The sequence below is a fragment of the Erinaceus europaeus genome, chromosome 15, assembly GCF_950295315.1.
Source record: "Erinaceus europaeus chromosome 15, mEriEur2.1, whole genome shotgun sequence".
NCBI classification, from domain to species: Eukaryota; Metazoa; Chordata; class Mammalia; order Eulipotyphla; family Erinaceidae; genus Erinaceus; species Erinaceus europaeus.
In genome coordinates, this window is record NC_080176.1 from 78591953 (window position 1) to 78612214 (window position 20262).

Below are 20262 nucleotides of genomic sequence, written 5' to 3' on the forward strand. Positions count from 1 at the left end.
TTATATAGCATGAGGTTGGGAGGAACCTGACTACAAGAAGCCACAATAAGACTGATCACACACACACACACACACACACGCGCGCGCGCACCCGCACACTCACACACACACACACACACACACACACACACACTCGACAATGAAATTGTGTGCACTGACAGAATCTCTACTGTCTTAATTTAGTCTAGTGATATTCCTTACCAGAGAGGGTCTGATATGTGTTGAGATAGGCTAATAAGTGTGGCTGAGCCTGATATTCATTTGACTGAGCACACCGATATTCATTTGACTGAGCACACTGAAACCACTGGCATTCTGAAGGACAGAGATGGGCAAATTACCATGGTCCAATCTGATTCACACATAAACCAAATGAACTCCACAATGATTTCTTTAGTCAGATAGGATTTTGAAACCCAGTCCACAGAATAAATGCATATAAGCTTCCTTCAGGACAATACTTGTTCTGAGTCAGAGGGAACTATCCCATAAGCTGGGTCTGTATAGCAACAGGCAGATGCTTGGGTAGGGTGTAGACTGCACCTGTAGGAAATCTTTAGAACCTGATTCTAAGATTTAGAGTTAAAAGTCCCATTTAGAAATGTCTGCTTTGCTTCCTTAGAGGGTTGGTCTGCCACCTTGCTGATTCTTTGTGAATTTTTCCAAGTGTGTGTGGGAGATATCAAGGGCTTATGTGGTTTGTGCAGGGCTTCTGCGAATGAGGATAGAGTCTTTCACTTTGGAAAAAGAGATGTGGTTCTCATAGCTGCTGGAGTGTATCAATGCTAGTGGGATGCACCTGCAGCAAGTTAGAATAAGGGGCTCTTGTTCCCACCGGCAGCAAGTGAGGGGTAAGCTCCCCACTGAGTCTCTAGGAAGATGCACAGGGGCAGTGATGGCACATACAGGCCTGTAGCCTCCCCAGAGTCTTCCTCTGGAAGGATTATCCTCTTGTGGAGATAGCCTGTGCTGCTACCTTAGATTGGTGCCTCTGGAGGGGACACTGCTTACCAACCTCCCATTCCATTCACAGCATTACCTCTGTGTTTGTCCCCTGCTCATTATTCCAGCCTATCGTCCCTGAAAAACCTTGCTTCCAATGTAAGTCAACTTTCAGTTATATACAATGCGCCGAGATATTATCTCTGAGGTATTTTATTTCTCATTATTGATATTTTTAATGAACCAAAAGTGAATGAAACAGGGCCTTGTATGTGCTTGATACAAGTAGTCTGAGTAGTCTCTTTGGTCCATTTTTATAAATCCTGTTTCACAGGCTAGAGGGGGTATGGACCTGCCTATGACTATGTCCAGCGGAGAAACAATTACAGAATCCAGAACTCTTTCCTTCTGCACCCTATAAGGAATTTTGGTTCATACTCCAAGAGGAATTATCAGTAGGCAATTTTGCAATGGAGGGATGGGACACAGAGCTCTGGTGGTGGGAACTCTATGGAATTATACCCCTATTACAATTATACCTTTTACAGTTTTATAAATCAATATTAAATCACTAATAAAAATAAAATAATATTTCAATGAGAGAGAAATAGAAACAGAGAGAGGCATAAAGAGAGAAGAAATACCTTAGACTCAGTGAAACTTTGCTGATATACCCATGCTGTGATGAGACTTGAACCTAGGACCTCATGTATAGCTAGATGCATGTTTCATCCAATGAGATATCTCCAATACCCTATTTGTATTTAAAATTTATTTATTTTTTTAACTTTTTAAAATATTTATTTATTTTCCTTTTTTTGCCCTTGTTGTCTTTTTGTTGTTGTTGTTGTAGCTCTTATTGCTGTTATTGATGTCGTTGTTGCTAGAGGACTGAGAGAAATGGAGAGAGGAGGGGAAGATAGAGGGGGGAGAGAAAGATAGACACCTGCAGACCTGCTTCACCCCCTGTGAAGTGATGCCCCTGTAAGTGGGGAGCCGGGGGAACCGGGAACCTTATGCTGGTCCTTGTGCTTTGTGCCACGTGTGCTTATTTAACCCGCTGCGCTACTGCCGACTCCCATTTGTTTATTTATTTATTTATTTATTTACCAGAGCTCTGTTTAGCTCTGGCTTATGGAGGTGCAGGGGATTGAACCTGGGACTTTGGAGCCTCAGGAGTCTCTTTGCATAACCATTACGCTATCAACCCTTGCCTTAAATTTTTTTATTAGTTTGAGACATTCAGTACATTACCCCTCATATTAATTAAATAGTTATTTGTAAGACTGTAAGTTAACAGGAGTGTATATTAATACCATTCCCACCATCAAAGGTCTGTGTCTTCCCCTTCCCTATGAAGCTGAACATTTACCCATCCCTCCCTCCAGAGATTTTTACTTTGGTGCCCTCCTCCAATCTGCTTTGAGTTTCCCTTCCTGTTCTTCTTTCTCAACTTCTGTTTATATTTTTGTTTGACATGTAAAATTATGAAATATAACTTGGATCCAGAAAAGCAGACTTGATATATACCCATGGGTCAACAAAGAGAACATGGAAAGAAATTTTGATACTCCTTTTTTAAAAAAAAATATTTGTTTATTTCCTTCTTTGTTGCCCTTGTTTTTATTGTTGTTGATGTCATCGTTGTTGGATAGGAAAGGAGAGAGGAGGGGAAGAAAGAGAGGGGGAGAGAAAGATAGACACCTGCAGACCTGCTTCACCCCTGCAGGTGGGGAGCCAGGGGCTCGAATCGGGATCCCCACAGCTGTCCTTGTGCTTTTCGCTGCATGCGCGTAACCCACTGCGCCACCACCCGACCCCCTCTCACTTGCTTTCTAACTGGAAAGGTGTCCTGTCCTTTGCCTGGTGGTTGGAGGTTTTATTGAGAAGATGGAAGCACTGTTTGGTTGTCAGTGATATTTTGTCTCTTAAAATGATGAAAATTCAATGGGCAGGGGTAGATAACATAATGGTTAAGCAAATAGATTCTCATTTTTGAGGCTCCAATCTCCTGCACCACCATCAGTGCTGAGGGAGGGAGGGAAGGAGGGAGGGAAGGGGAGAGAGAGAGAGAGAGAGAATTCAATGACCACATTCTAGTGTGGAGAACAGTTTTGGGGGCTACCAGACCAATTAGGAGAGTGTGTGTCTGGGCAACGTCCCACTAGAGCCTCCACGATATGGGACATTGAAGACAAAACTGGAAAAGTTCCAATGCCCTGGGACTTGCTTATCACCTTGGTTATTCCTCCCACACCGCCTCCATGCTGTCAGCTTCTCTTCTTGATGTTGTTTAGCAGTGAGCTTTCACTCTGGCTCTTCAGTATCCTCAAGTCCCCTCTTGATTCTCACTAAAATAAAATCCCGTAGGGAATGATATGGATAATGAGTTGACACTGGAATTGTGACGGTGGGTCCACTAGGGTGCAAGTATAAATAGAGAAGGGTGGAGCCATATTCCCAACATCTTACAGCTTTGTGGACAAACATAAAATCAGTAAGGAAAATAAAAACATCAATAGGAAGAAGGTGCTTTACTATTTGACTCAGAGGCATGAGAGCAGTTAAGACTTCTGATGTCAGCAGGTAAAACATGACGGAAAGATGGCTGAAGTGAGCAGGAGACAGAACGCCCGGTAGAACGCATGCCATGTCATGTTGGGGGATCTGCTGTCAAGCCCCAAAATGAAACAGAAAATTAGTTCAGGGAGGCTCCTATGAAGTAGTACATATACCTAGGCCCCTGGTTCATTTCCCAGTGTGGCAATTGAAAAGGTGACTGAAGTGACCTGGTGTCTTGTGTTGCCTGCTAATAGTATAGGATACATTTCCAGAAGGCCAAGTGGGGGGAGAAGACAGGTAGAGGGAGTTAAAATGACTGTGGATCTACTGTGTATCAAGTGCCATTCTTTATTTTATTTTATTTTATTTTATTTTATTTTATTTTATTTTATTTATTTGAAAGATAAGAGAGCAAGAACCAGACATCCCTCTGGTACATGTGCTGCTGAGGATTGAACTCAGGACCTTATGACTGAGAATCCAATGCTTTATCCACTGCATCACCCCCTGGACCACTATCAAGTGCCATTCTGATGATTGAATTTAATAGAATATTTTCAGTGGAGTTAAGCAGTTGTGCACCTTGTGGAGTGAACGTGCCACCGTGTGCAAAGACAACCACTGTCTATCTCCCCAGCGCATACACATACATTTTAATGAAAATACAAATCTACAGATAAGTGACCTGACTGCTTACTTTATAGAGAATAAAATAGGGACTTGGAGAAATTAAATGACTTGTTCAAGGACTCACAATAGAGCTGTCAAACTGGGTCTTTAACCTGAGAGCTATCTATTCATTTACTTTGTAACAGATCTAAACAGTGAACAGTTAAAATGAGACAGAAAAGCCAGCATGTGAAGCAGCCATCTCCTCCTCCCCTCCCACTCTGCTCCTTATCCAACAGAAACAGAAACTCCCAGCTACTTGACTTTTAAAGTATTTCTTTGACATATGAGTGATGGTGGTGAGGGCGTCACAGGTGTAGACTTATCTCCCGATCAACACTGTCAATGTTGCTTCTTGTTTCTTTTCCAGACATTTCAATAACATGTTGCTCGTTTTGCATTTTACGTTAGCTTATTTTTAAAAAGTGTCTCTCTGTGTGTGTGTGTGTGTGTGTGTGTGTGTGTGTGTGTGTGTGTGTGTGTGTGTGCGTGAGAGAGAGAGAAGGAGAGAGGACACTGCTTAGGTCCATGAATTTTTTTTTCCTTTAAGAGACTGTTTATAGATTTTATTATTATGGACGGACCATGTGTCTCTTTGATGCCCTTTTCCTGCCTCATCCCTATCATCTCCTTATAATTCCCTATAGAGATAGATCGTGTCTTGCTTCACTCAGTACCTTGTAATTCACCTTAATTAATTAATTTACATCATTAATATCAGAGACCACTGTTCAAACTGAGTGCAGTGTAATATGCATTTCATTGAGTAATCTTTGTTTTCTCTAGAGTTATTAACTGTGATTTTCTTTAAATTTGTTTAAGAAATCATTTTATTGTGGATACTTGTTGGCACATGAGTACAGTTTTTTATTTCCCCTCGGGGTGTCTGTACACCACCTCCATCACTAAAGTCCTTCTCCACCACTCTGCACGTTCAAGTGAAATAAGAGAAGGGTGAATACTAGATGACTTTACTTAGAAGTGGAACTTAAGACACCAGAAGAGAGGAAAAATACAGAGTGAAACCTAGACTGGGTGTGGTGTATTGCAGCAAAGCAGAGAACTCTAGCAGAGAGAGACTGGAAGTAGAGAGGACAGTGAAGGCACAGTGAGTGTTGGGGAAGAAGGACGAGATTATGGCTGGTTTGCTTTTTTTTTTTAAAAATAATTTTGTTGCATGCTTAATGCTCAGTATTTCTATAACTAATGTATTCTTCTGAGTGAGGTAGTTATCTCTCTGCTTGTTCAAAATGTTAAAAATGTATCTGTTGTCTGAGAGGGTGTTTACCTTAGGGAATTTCACAGTCAGAATAATTCACGGCAGCATTAAAAGAAGAGACGTTGAAAAGAAGAGACGTTGGCCCATAGGAATATTATGAGGGTAAATTCAGAACCACTGTACTCCTGAATGACTCAGCTTACCCTCCTCCCTCAAGCCTAAGAGTGCGAGCTATGGAAACAATTTCTCCCCCTGTTCTCTCTCTAGACCTGGGTTTCCTTTGCCTTTCAGGGCTGCAGTGACTGTCCTCCACATCACTTCCATTTAGACACTCTGAAATATGTGTCCTGGAAGATGAGGTTCTGTGTTGTTCTCATTACATTCCACGACTGGGGGAAGAGAAAGGAACACATAGTGATCAGTATTCAGTGACTGAGTTTGAAAAGCACCCCTTTCCACGTTAAAAAATGTCAGTTGAACCACAACATGTAACTACAGAGATTATGTGAAAGTTCTATGAGATGCTAACAACAAACTAAAAAAAAAAAAAAAAAAAAAAAAACCCAAAAACTCATGAAAAAACTGATTAATTAAAAATAGTCATTATGACTTAAAATCACATCTGTAGTGGATCCCTGTGTATTTCTTTCAGTTTTCTCTCTAAAATGTTAGGATATAATTCCATTTTAATGACATTATTTAAAACCACCATGGTCATCACAAAAGTGATAGGGAGTGTCTGAGTCAGAGGCTTTATATTTCAGGGTAATGCAAGGAACTCTTCCAGACTCACCCAGCCCGCTGCTAACTTCCTCTATGAAGAGAGTAAGGTAAATATTTCTGAAGCACACAGATAAAAGTATGAATGGACAGAGCTGGAGTTAGAGAGAGAGAGAGAGAGAGAGAGAGAGATGGAGAGAGAGTTAGTTCATGCCTGAGTCTCTGTAACTGCGAATCTAGCCTCATGAAACAAAATCAGATGCTTGTGTTCTGTTCTTAGCTTCTCTCTCTTGACTTATCTAAGGCTGACTTCCCATGGTATACTGGGAACCCTGTGGGGTCGCAGGGCTTCCTTGTTACAGTAGACAAACAGAAATTGGGGGAATTGTGTAATGTAATATGATGCTTGTCTAATCAGGACTTATCAAAATTTAGTGCCATGTTTTTAAGTGACATGGAAAGAGCTGAAAATATTTCCGTAGAGGTGTAACCAATTATAGTATTATGTTTGACTTATGAGGTGAGAATAAAAATTAGCATTTTAAAAGGTATTCATAGTCCTGAATATGTATGTTTTATTGTAGTAAATAAAGGCTTCAAATAGTGCACCATAATTTGTGATTATGTTCCCTTGTGCAGATGAAATTATATAAAGATTAGATATTATTTCTATTAAATAAGTAAGCCTCATAGTGTATCACTTAACACAGTATGTTCAGGTCCGTGAAATATTATCATATAGTTTCATGATTTATTGACCATACTTTGTTTTCTTTTATGCATCATTTAAAATATTTTTGCTTATTTTGTACTAGTCCTTTGAAACACATTTTCATTTTTTTTGACACAAACAGTAGGTTGACTGACAGAAGAAAGGTGTAAACAATTTCTGATTGAAAGGTAACATAAGTAAATAAAAAGGCTTTAATTTTCTGGGGACTTTTAGATTCTTAAGTTTTATTCTAGGGATTTATAAATCTTCCTGAGTATTTGTTGACGTGTTAACTGGAAAATTACGAATTGATTAAATATATGACTACTAAACTGAAATATTTTTTGCAATGTGAAGATTTTGTATTTTTAGTGAAATGAAAAATACAATTAAAACTCATTTCATTTATGATTTGGAAAAAAACTATCTTTAGCGTTTATCTGAACACTGGCAAATAGATCAGTCCCATACTAATATCCTCTGTAATTTGACATGATCATTTTTCTTTTCAATTTCCCTTAGTTAACTGTGACTCTAATCACTGAGTATTTATTGATGGCTTACTTAAATCTAGTTAATTTTTTTGTTGGTGTCTGCTTATTTTTAATGTTGGTGTTAAAAATGGTTCCAGAAGGCAATTTTACAGTTTGGATGCCAGGCTAGTATTAAATTATCCTCACCCAATTAGACGTTGGACTATAAAACAAATAATCCTGCCTTAACTATTTGCGTGTGGCTCATAGGCTGCATGTCACGTGAGCTGGAAAGGAGCTCTCTTTCAGCTATGGAGCCTACAGCTGGAAAGGGAAAGAGAATAAAAAAAAATTATGTGAAGTGGTATTTACCATGAAAGTGAAGTAAAGTGTGTTTACAAGAATGTTTAAGGATACATTGCCTAGCTCCATTTGTCATTTTACGTGTCAGTTTTTGGGAATTTACAATTGTCTAGGCTTGTGTTTCTCTCTACTGATTATTTATCTAGAATCACTTTTCTATCATAAAATTTACTTAAGTCACAAGAACAAGTTCTTGATTGCCTGAAAGAACAAATTCCCTGTAGTGTCTCTCCTAGTGAATATAATAAGAGCTTTGTAAAAAGTGAACAGGATGACTCAAATATTAGGAAATGGAAAATTTGAGATTTAAGGAATGATTTTTCAAAACACAAAAGTCCTTTTGTTCATCCTTTTCAGAGAATAAAATAGCAAGACACACATTTTAAAGCAACAAGAAAAGTGGTGGTTTGACAGGAGGTAATTCAACAAAAACCCTGTTGGTACTTTGGGATAGGATAGTAACAACTACCTTCCACACTCCTTTGGAATAAGCAGACAAGTCTCCAAATAAGTAAAAAATAAATAAATAAATAAATAATCTTTCAGCTCCTAACTTAATGATCCAAGCTCACATTAATATCAGCATGTTAAGATATGCCCACAGTCTTTAATGAAGGACACATTTTTGCAATAAAGACTTGCAAAGGGTTAGTATGGTCCTATTCTTGCCATAACTTTCCAATGAGTGGCTCACAGTGATTTTCAGCAATCAACACAAAGCCTTGGAAATCAGAGAGAGAGCCTTTACTACACAGCTTCCCTTCCCATAGATAGATTCTTTTAAAAAATATCTATTTTGAATTTATAAAATAATTCTTGAAATAATTTATGAAAACGTGTGGATTATTAAAATAGAGGTTATTTGAAAAGCAAGGACACCACCCTTTGGAGAGAGAAATGTTGTAGCTCTTATTTTGCCATAAAAGCTCTTCTGTTGTAGGAAGGCAGGGCTTCAGAGCAGCAGCAGCTGCGTTTCTCTCCTCTCCTCTCCCTAGTCAACTAGGTATACCAGAGGAGACCAACTGGGACTGCAACAAGACAGGACTAGAACGACTTCAGGAACACACCAAATCACTGGTGAGTGCAAACATGTGTGGCTGGTGGTCAGAGAGGAGCCTAGGGAGAGATTAAGCAGCTGGTAACAATCCTGCAGTTTACCAGCTGAGGCACCACCTCCAGTCTGTTTCATCAACAGAAAGACCACTGAAGGGAGGAGAGGACTCCCCAAAGACTCAACAAATGCAAATGTGAGTCTCTATTGCTACTTCTCTCAGAAGCTGCAACAGCAGGGGGGAGGCTCTGTGTTGACACCAGAGAACTAACCAGGAAATTCAGGAGAAAATCTATACCTTGGTGGCCTAGCAATGGGCCTGTGAGAGTCTCATTGCATAACCACTGTACTATCTTTGCCCCACCCTGCTTTATCTCTTGTTCAAGAGTGAGGGATTAAGCTAAGAAACCTACTTATGGGTAAAAAGTCCTCAGGCTCCCATAGTCTACAGGGAAGAAAAAGAAAAAAAAAGGCTTTTAAACCACTGTGATCCAACTCAGGGATTAAAATAATATTGAAACAACTGTCAATTTCCACAACTGTGAGCCCTTTCAGTAAGTTCCTTAGACACAAGTCAATGCAGGCCAGGGTGATCAGTAATTTGAAAAGTACTGAGAGAGGGACCTCATAAGATACTATATAGAATGGTTAAACCAACAAGAAGAAATATTGGAGAAAGACAATATTAGCAGAACAAGAGTCCAGTAAAAGTCCCCTGAAGGTTGAAGCACAAAATAATGAGGTCAACATCCAAACACTAGTTAAGGAAATAATCACAGGAGTGAGTAAAGAGTTTGAAAGAATTGTCATCAGAAATGCAAACACAACAAATGAGACCCTGGAAGAAAACACTATCTCAAGGTTATTAGTGAACTGAAAGCTGAAAAAACTGAGCTAAGAACACAAGTAGCTGAACAAGCTAAAACAGTATTAGAACAGGGTAACAAAATGATGAACTCCAGAAAACAGTAGGGGGGAGAGACAATAGAATAAATGAGGCTGAAGACAGAATTAGCAAGATCAAGGATGAATTAGAGACAACTAAAAAAGTAAGAGATCTCAAAAGGAGATTAAGAGATGCTGAAAACAACAACAGAGACATATGGGATGACTTCAAAGGAAATAATATATGCATTATTGGCTTACCAGAGGAAGAAAGAGAGGGAGGGGAAGAAAGCATTCTTCAGCACATAATAGCTGAGAACTTCTCTAGTCTAGACAGCATAAAAGACATAAAGGTTCAAGAAGCCCAGAGGGTCCCAAACAGAATTAACCCAAACTTAAAGACACCAAGACACATCATATTTAAAATGGTAAGGAATGAGGATAAAGAAAGGATCCTGAAGGCTGCAAGAGAAAAACAAAGAGTCACCTACAGAGGAAAACCCATAAGATTAGCAGCAGACTTCTCCACACAAACACTAGAGGCCAGAAGAAAATGGCAAGATATCTATCAAGTACTCAATGAGAAAGGCTTTCAACGAAGGCTACTGTATCCTGCTAGACTGCCATTCAGACTAGATGGAGGCATAAAAACCTTCTCAGACAAACAACAGTTGAAAGAATCAACTATCAACAACACTTCCCTGAAAGAAGTTCTGAAAGGTCTCGTAAAAAGTCATAAATATGCCATTGATCAGAACATTCTAAAAATCTACAATAATGGCATTAAAATATCTTCAATCTTTGATATCAATAAATGTAAATGGCATGAATTCATTGATTAAAAGGCACAGAGTAGAAAAATGGATCAGTAAACACAACCTAACAATATGCTATCTACATGAAACCCACCTGACTCAACAAGACAAACACAGACTCAAAGTGAAAGGATGTAAAACTATAATACAAGGCAATGGCCCACAAAAAAGGGCAGGAACAGCTATTCTCATATGTGACATGATCTACTTTAAAATAATTAAAATAAAAAATATAGGGATAGACATTAATGCTCAGAGGATCAGTCAATCAAGAGAACTTAACAATTATTAACATCTATGCACCCAATGAGAAACCATAACTGCAGGCATCACACTTCCAGATCTCTAGTTGTATTATACAGCCATTGTCATCAAAACTGCTTGGTACTGGAATATGAATAGTCACACTGACCAGTGGAACAGAATTGAGAACCCAGAAGTAAGCCCCCACACATATGGACATCTAATCTTTGACAAAGTTGCCCAGACTATTAAATAGGGAAATCAGAGTCTCTTCAACAAATGGTGTTGGAAAAAATGGATTGAAACATGCAGAAGAATAAAACTGAACCATGATATTTCACCAGATACAAAAGTAAATTCCAAGTGGATCAAGGACTTGGATGTTAGACCAGAAACTATCAGATACTTAGAGGAAAATGTTGGCAGAACTCTTTTTAGCATAAATTTTAAAGACATCATCAGTGAAACAAATCCAATTACAAAGAAGACTAAGGCAAGTATAAACCTATGGGACTACATCAAATTAAAAAGCTTTGTACAGCAAAAGAAACCACTACCCAAACCAAGAGACCCCTCACAGATTGGAAGAATATCTTTATATGCCATACATCAGGCAAGAGTTTAATAACCAAAATATATAAAGAGCTTGCCAAACTTAACAACAACAACAAAAAACAAATAACTCCATCCAAAAATGGGGAGAGGACATCGACAGAATATTTACCACAGAAGAGATCAAAAAGGCCAAGAAACACATGAAAAAAATACTCCAAGTCTTTGATTGTCAGAGAAATGCAAATAAATAACATAGATAACAAATAGATAACAATGAAACACCATTTCACTCCTGTGAAAATGGCATACATCTGAAAAGGTAACAGCAGAAAATGCTGGAGAAGTTGTCAAAGGGGGTCAAAGGAACCCTCCTACTCTGCTGGTGGGAATGTCAATTGGTCCAACCTCTGTGGAGAACAGTCTGGAGAACTCTCAGAAGTCTAGAAATGGACCTACTCTATGATCCTGCAATTCCTCTCCTGGGGATATATCCTAAGGAACCCAATACACACATCCAAAAAGATCTGTGTACATATATGTTCTTAGCAACACAATTTGTTATAGCCAAGACCTGGAAGCAACCCAGGTGTTCAACAACAAATGAGTGGCTGAGCAAGTTGTAGTCTATATACATAATGGAATACTACTCAGCTATTAAAAATGGTGACTTCACCATTTTCAGCAGATCTTGGATGGGCCTTGAAAAAATCAGGTTAAGTGAAATAAGTCAGAAACAGAAGGATGAATATGGGATGATCTTACTCTTAGGCAGAAGTTGAAAAACAAGATCAGAAGAGAAAACACAAGTAGAACCTGAACTGGAATTGGCATGTTGCAAGTAAAAGACTCTGGGGTGGGGTGGGGGTGGGGGGAGAATACAGGTCCAAAAAGAATGACAGAGGACCTAGTGGGTGTCGTATGCTTTACATTGGTTTGTTCTAGCCCTCCCCCCGCCAAGAGAATTGGATCAGTCCTGTTAATTTCACGGGCTTGCTTGGCCCCGCCCCAAGGAACCCAGAGAGAGTGGTTCCTGAGTCAGAGAGTTCCTGAGTTCGAGAGTAAGGGAGAGGGTTCCTGAGTTCGAGAGTGCCAGAGTTCCTGAGTTCCTGAGTTCGAGAGTTTCAGGGTTTCAGAGTAAGAGAGAGTGCCAGAGAGACAGAGTTCCTGGGTTCCAGAGTAAGAGATGGTTCCTGAGTTCGAGAGTAAGGGAGAGTGCTTGTGCCGCCGCAAAGAGACAGCAGAGTTCTGTTTGGTGATTAGTTTGTCTTAGTTTATGAATCATTGTTCCTGAATAAAGAAATACAGCTTCCCTGCCCAGCCGTTGTCTCCGCGTCTCTGTTACCCGCCTGTGAAGCCAGCCAGCCCGGCCAGAGCCTCCGAATTTTAACAACAAGTGGGGGTTGTATTGTTATATAGAAAACTGGGAAATTTTATGCATATACAAACTATTGTATTTACTGTGGAATGTAAAACATTAATTATCCAATAAAGAAATTTAAAAAAAAAAGCTCTTCTGCTCTAGTATAACTTAGAAATCTGGCGTTACTTGACAAATACTGAGCATTAGTATTTACATACATAGTATATGTAACATATAATAGTTTTCATAGTGTAAGCAGTAATATTTTTCATGTGCACTATCTAAAGAATATCTACTATATATTTAAATAACATGATACTTGATAATAATCTATAGTAGCAATAATGCATATCACTAATAGCTGACACACAAATGCATCTGCTTTGTAATTGAAAACAGATCTTTTAGGGTGAGGAAGGAAGGCAAACATGTAGCTTCAGAGAGAAATGGGACTTTGTCTGAGTGAACCACAGGGCAAATCACAGAGCACCAGTGTGCTCAGAATGTCATTGAAACAAATACATGAATCATAATACTATTGCTCCAAGGGTCTGGAGCCAAAGGAACCTTTTCTTTTTGTTCTGAGTTATTTGATGGCTGAATCGAAGGCAGGTGAACTGAAGCTTCATATTTGAAAACAGGTAAACAGGAAAGCCCTGTCTCTTGTGTTTTCTCCTCCTCCAGCCTGCGTTCCATCCCACAATGGCCTCCCTTGCTGTAGCAAATGCAGAGTTTTGCTTCAATCTCTTCCAAGAGATGGATAACAACCAAGGAACTGGGAATGTGTTCTTCTCCTCTCTGAGCATCTTCACAGCGCTGGCGTTGGTCCGTCTGGGTGCAAGAGGTGACTGTGCAGCTCAGATTGATAAGGTCAGTTTCAGTGCCTCTCCCATGGCTTTTAGTCCTCAATGTCTCTCTTCAACTCCAGAATGTTTGCCATGGAAGTAAAAGTATCTTAATCAGCTCTTCTAGATCACAGCTCATAACACTTATTTTTGAGCTGAAAGGTGGCAGAAAAACTCCCACCACTGCATCCTGGATTCTTTCCTTTAACACAGTGAACCTTTGTACAAGGTGGGTTTGTACTTTATAGGTTCAAACCCAAAGTGGATTCTGCATTCACAGATTCAGTCAACCAGTAGGTTGAGATTATGGAGGGAGAACCCCCAGATAGGGAGCCCATGGACATAGATAACTACGGATGTTGAGTCAGACTCCAGATGTTTGCTGGGACTTCCCACTGTGTTGGGATGGCTCCCCAGGTGCCCAAATTGTTCAGGGGTCAACTCTGCAGTGACTCTCCAAATGTGTTCTCCAAAGCAGCAGTCTCTGGAGAATTTACTAGGAATACAAAGGTTTGAACTCCCCTCTAGACCAACTGAATCCATGTCATCATGGACAGGTACCAGCAGTCTGTGTTTTAGTCAGTTGTTCAAATATGCACCAACAGTGGGGAATCACAGCCTAATCAAATATGGATGAGAAACTAGAACTTGAAAATGAAACCAAGTAAGCCCTAGTTTAAGCACCAGTGACCTGGGCACAGATGATGTAATAGCAAATTCCAGGTGACAGCAGCCTGCCAGAATGTTCATTCCAGTGTCACCACCACCACCTTTAGAAAGTGCTTATTAACTCACTCTGTATACAACCCCAAGCCACGCTATGCAGGCAAGTGAAATTGTCACAGGTTCCCTCCCTTCTCCCAGGAATTTGTAACTCAGTTGCAGGTGAGCTACCATGCCCAAGCCGCATGTGAAGGTCGCTGTCATTTTTTTTTTCTTTTGCATAGTAATTCATTCGGTTACTTTAGTCTATAAAGGAAGCAGGAGAGGTTGCTCAGCAGCAGAGCACCTGTCTTACATAAGTGAGGTGCTAGGCTTTATCTTCACTATGGCATCCACACAGAGGGAAAATGGAAGAGGGGATGAAGAACTTTCTCACCAGGAAGGGCATGTACCTTGCCAGGTGTGAACCTGGTTGAAACCTGACACCACAGGGTGTGTGTATGTGTGTGTGTGTGTGTGTGTGTGTGTGTGTGTGTGTGTGTGTGTGTGTGTGAAGAGTGAAGAGATGAAACTCTGGTGCTCTGGTCTTTTTCTCTGAAAGAACAGCCTGAGGTGTTGGTGGTAAAATTTCACATGTAAGAGACCCAGGTTCCCCATGGAATGAGAATAAAAAATAAAAACAGAACATCATTAACTACTGGAATTACCCTTTTGCCATCATCTTAGGCCTCATTGCAGCTCACATTAGTTGTTATTCCAGGTTAAGAGGATCTAGGTGCCAATTCTATGTGGCAATTAACAGAAGGTCTTAATAAGATAGTTTTTGTATTTCCTCACCAAGATTTCATTGCTTTGGGCTGACTTTTTCAGATAGAAAGAGTGATAGAGACAGAGATAGAGACAGGGATAAATGGATAGATAGGTGGATAAAGAGTTGATAGACTATCCCATCATCAAAGGTTCATGAAGCACAGTTTGGGCTGGATTCAGACCTGGGTTGCATGCATGTAAAGACAATGATGCTATCCTGGTGAGCTATTGACATTTTGCCACCTTAAGATGACGTTCTCAATTAAAAATGGTCTGAAGTCAAGGACTAAACTATCTTACTGAATCACAAGATCAACCTTGCTGTTTTATATTTTAAATACACTTGATTTTAGCCAGAAGGCCAAGTAGTGAGACACACACATATATACTTATATATTTACAAATAATTTAAAATAAATTCTTATAGGAAATTTTCTACCCAGTTTCAGAATGTCCATCCTCTTATCTCCACTCTCTCATACATGACAATGCAGATAACCCTGTGGGGATGAAAGAAATTGCATACCCCTCCAGGTTCATGAAGGCTGGCAAATAACTGAACAAGCATGGACAGATTAATAAGGGAAAGTTAACGAGAGTGCTCTCTGTACACCTGGGAGTCTCACACACTCTGAGAATGTTTCTCCGTGTGGTCACAGTTACTGGTTTAAATTGACTCTTAGCACAAGGAATACTGGGAAGAAGAACAGGAGAAGACATTTACATTTTCTCCAGTAGGAGAAAGGAGAGCACAGGAACCTCAAGGCTCCTGGTAATCTCATTCCATTTCCCAGTTTCTAGGGAGATTTGAACCAGAAGGCTGGAGGGAAACTCTGCAGGACAGTGATTGATGCTCTTCTGTCTTCACTGATAGCACCCTCCCTAGGACTCTGTTTTAAAGTTAATCATCATCCTACTGCCTGGGGCCCTTCCTATCAAATTAATTATTTCCCACGAAAAAGATTTTAGTGGAATCAGATTTTGTCCTTCTATAGCCCTTAAGACAAGTCTCTATGACTTCTTTTATGGAAAAATCTATCCATGAAATACTATGTGTCACAAACCAAAATGGAAGAACAAATCTAACACTATCTGACATCTATTTGGATCTTTCAGACAAATGAGTCAGAAAACTAAATGTACAGTGATTTCATGGTTGCCTCTGTGTATAATTCATTCAAACAATGATCTGATGTACAGTACAATTTGTGACTTCCTAGTAGAGAAGGTGTGTGTGTTTTAGGTTTCTCAGACATGAATGACTAGGGAAATTCAGATAAAGAGCAGCAGAACATCTAAACTTAGAGGGCCAGGCAGTGATGTACCCAGTTTAGTGCACGTATTTCCATGCTCAAGGTTACAGGTTCAAGTCCCTGCTCCCTCCCTACCTGCAGGGGGAAAGTTTCACAAATAATGAAGCAGCTCTGCATAGATCTCTCTTTTTCTTTCCCTCTCTACCTCACTCTGTCCTCTCATTTCTGTCTTATCACATTAAAAAAAAATGTTTCCGGGAGTGGTGGATTCATTGTGTTGACACTGAAACCAGAATTAACTCTAGTTGCAACAACAACAACAACAACAACAAAATCAAAAAGAAAAGAAAATCCAGACTTGTACATAGAAATCATTACTAGAATAATGGTGTGAAAGATATGCTAGGAGGAAAAAAAAAGGTGAGACTGCTTAATTTCTAGCAATTATGGGATCATAAATAAGATCTCTCCGGTCCAAACTTAGTTTACATTTTCAAGACATTCAGTAACTGCTTTTCCCTCATATCTTGGTACCTAGGTAACTAGCTTTAACCTTACTTCCATTGTAATCATAAAGTCTGATTTTTAAAATCCTTGTCCGGATTTAGTATAGTTTCCTCCCAGGAGGATCAAACTGAAAGAAGCACATTTGTCAACTCTCTCTGTTTACAATATTTTCTTGAATAATCTCTGTTGGGACAAACTCAGTAAAAATTAATCAATAATCGAGTCAGAATGAGTCAGTTCATCATTCTTATATGCTAATAAACAAACACACACAGTATGCACACTGAAGTCTCAACATCTAATTTTATTTTACTAGGTCCCTTCCTCTTCTGCATGGTCTGCTAATTACTTGTCCTTGCTTGTAGATACTTCACTTTAATGCCATTTCAGGACCTGGAAGCCCTTCTAATTCTCAGGTAAAGACCATTACATTCTTTTAGAAAGTGAGAATAAATCTAGAAGAAGATTATCTTGATGATATATTTAATTGTGCTCTTAACCCTTTTTTTTTAAAAAGGCATATGTCCTATTCATATTAATATATTATTGATATTTCAAATACAATGCTTGATAGTTAACTTTTTAGTTCACCAGTTTTCACTTGTGGTTGAGAAGTTTGGCAAGCTGATGTTGAAACAAAATTTCATTTTCATTCTTTTATATCTACAGTCAGCTTACATAGGTAAATGAATTAGTTAATACATATACTAGATAAATTGATTATCTTCTGTTGATAGTTTTAAGAGTATTTCAGTAGTTTCTTTAACTCTTATTATAATCGCTACCAAAAGAAAGGCTAAGAAGTTAAAATTTAGCCATGTTTATTTACAAGTACTGCTATTTTTGTCCCCAAGCCTTTTTTTAAATATTATTTTTGTTTATAAAAAGGTAACACTGACAAAAACCACAGGGTAAGAGGAGTACAGCTCCACACAATTCCCACCACCAGAACTCCATCTCCCATCCCCTCCCCTGATAGCTTTCCTATTCTTTAGCCCTCTGGGAGTATGAAGTCATTATGGAGTTCAGAAGGTGGAAGGTCTGGCTTCTGTTAAGTGCTTCCCCACTGAACATGGACATTGGCAGGTCGATCCATACTCCCAGCCTGTCTCTCTCTCTTTCCCTAGTAAGGCAGGGGTCTGGGGAAGAGGGGCTTTAGGACACATTGGTGGGTTAGTCTGCCCAAGGAAGTCTGGTTGGCATCACGTTAGCATCTGGAACCTGGTGGCTGAAAAAAGAGTTAACATATAAAGCCAAACTTATTGTTGACTGATTATGAACCTAAAGGCTGGAATATTGCAGATGAAGATTTGGGGGTCTCCATTGTGAAGATAGCTAGTAGGCCTATTTTAGTTATATTCCAAAGGACCTTTTATGGTATAGACCATACGTGCTATTTTACTTGTAAATAAGAGCATCCATGTGTAGTCCAAGAATAAATTCCTATAAAACTTTTAAATTACAGACAGAACTTCAATCTCAACTGAAAAGTGTTCTCTCTGATATAAACATATCCCGCAAGGATTATGACCTCAGCATTTCCAATGGTCTTTTTGCAGAAAAAGTGTTTGACATTCGCAAGGTATGTGCATACTTCTGTGTTAGGGGGTTATCTGCATTCTGAATCTGTGTCTCTCAGTTAACAGGTCACCTAAAGAAAGGATTGGATCTTTCTGCATAGCCACACAAAATTGATTTATTTTCTTGTCACTACTATGTACATTCCCAGGTGCCTTCAAAATGGCATTATGCTGTTTCCAAAATAAATCTACTTCACTTAATGATTTATATGTTCAGGGTCACTGGACTGACAGACTCCAAAGCCGAAGAATACTTCTCACTGGGCAGTGATGTGGAGCTGTCATTGGGATGGGAGGAGCAGGTGGCCCATTTAGGGTTGTGTGTTGGTAGCCAAGGAGGTTGCTTCTTTTTTAATTTGAGCTTTTGGTCTATTTAGTGGGAGAGTTTTGCATTCTCAGAGCTAAGTTATCTCAATTATCTCTGCTTACTCCCTTTTTCCAGTTATTTGCTTCTGTCTCTCCTTCCAAGAACTACTTGCTATTTTCTTTTCCCATTAATATCACTTATAAAAGAGTTTCTGGTAAAAGACAAAGCTAGAAAAAGCTAGGTAATTACAGAGAAGTTCAAACTCAACACAGAGCTGGGGGGTGCTCTTGAAGCCAACAGACTCATGTTAGTGATATTATATGGCTTTTGTAGTATCAGTCCACAGATCATAACATCTTGCTCACTCCAGACCACTGAGACCCAGAATGCTCTTTGTGTGACAATGGTCACACTTGAAAATCCAAACTCAATCAATCATCCTTGCTATAGCAGTCAGAAACTGGTTATTCCCATTTAAGTAGACAACAGTGGTCGTAATTCTCTATGCATACTTGTTCTCTTTAAGTGATCTACTCTAGAAACCTTAAGATTTTCTGTGGCATCACTGGGTTAATCTCCACTTGTATGTTTGCCAGCTCTCTGTGTTCCACCCAATCGTCACTGTTTCATCTGTCACCCACTCATATTCTTTGCCCCTTCAGCACCACTCCCAAATCCTTTGGTAATCAGACAATTATGTCAGATTGGGTCACTTTGTTTCTCAGTCTCCTGAAAAGAATCATATATATATATATATATATATATATATATATATATATCCTCCTTGTTTAGCTCCACATTTTGTGTTTTTCCAGTGATGGTTCTGTGTCCCTGGGTGTCAGCCACCCTTTTAAAGTGGGACTTGATGTACTTATGTTGCTATTTTTTTTATTGATTGATTTAATAGTGATTGACAAGACCACAGGGTAAGAGGAGTACAATTCCACACAATTCGCACCACTAGAGTTCTGCATCCCAACCCCTTCCTTGAAAGCTTTCCTATTCTTTATCCCTCTAGGAGCATGGGCCCAGTGCAGGGCTGGGCTAGCTTCATGGGCGGTTGAGAGACGACCAGGGACTCATTGCTGAGCTGGGAATGCAGTTGAGTCTTTATTGATGAGCGGGGAGGCAGTTCAACAATCTAATCTCTTCTAAATCTCTCTTCATTAGAAAGCCCTGTCTTTTATGTCTCCTGAGGTGGAAGTGTCAGGAAGAGGAAGTAAGTAGGATAGGGGGTGGGGAGAAGAAAAATAGCGAGTGAACCAGTGGGGATTAAACCAATGAAAACAATGATTATGTAAATAGACTACAGCCTCAAGCAATGTAACAGAAGGGGTCTTAGAAGCAGACCAACAGCCCAGGATCATTATGAGGTGCAGAAGGTGGGAGGTCTGTCTTCTGTAATTGCTTCTCTGCTGGTCCTGGGCATTGGAAGATTGATCCATACTTCCAGCCTCTTTATATCTTTCCCTAGTGGGGCAGTGGTCTGGAGAGGTAAGGTTCCAGGACATATTGGTGAGGCCATCTGTTCAGGGAAGTCAGGCTGGTATTGATAGCATCTGTAGCTTGGTGGCTGAAAAAGCATTAAGATATAAAGCAGAAAAAATTGTTTAATAATCAGGAATTTAAAAGTAAGGCTATAGCAGATGACATTTGGGGTCTCCATTTTGGAAAAGGCTAGTAGGTCTATTTTGGGTATATTCCAAGGGGCCCATGAATTTACTAATT

General features: G+C 39.5%; 1 protein-coding gene across 10 annotated transcripts in view; it reads left to right on the plus strand.

The window, feature by feature from the left end:
- SERPINB7 (serpin family B member 7) overlaps nucleotides 1–20262 on the plus strand; it is a 59345-nt gene that overhangs the window by 21383 nt on the left and 17700 nt on the right. For 3 of the 10 annotated variants that reach the window (XM_060173994.1, XM_007523901.2, XM_060174001.1), the window contains 3 exons: nucleotides 13254–13439; nucleotides 17013–17063; nucleotides 18113–18229. In XM_060173994.1, coding sequence (XP_060029977.1) covers nucleotides 13272–13439; nucleotides 17013–17063; nucleotides 18113–18229 — 336 coding nt within the window. In that variant the 5' untranslated portion in view covers nucleotides 13254–13271. Of the gene's footprint in view, nucleotides 1–6189; nucleotides 6223–6966; nucleotides 7013–8017; nucleotides 8078–8663; nucleotides 8738–13253; nucleotides 13440–17012; nucleotides 17064–18112; nucleotides 18230–20262 lie in introns of those variants that run through there. The other 7 variants (XM_060173995.1, XM_060173998.1, XM_060173997.1 and 4 more) reach the window with 6 other exon arrangements.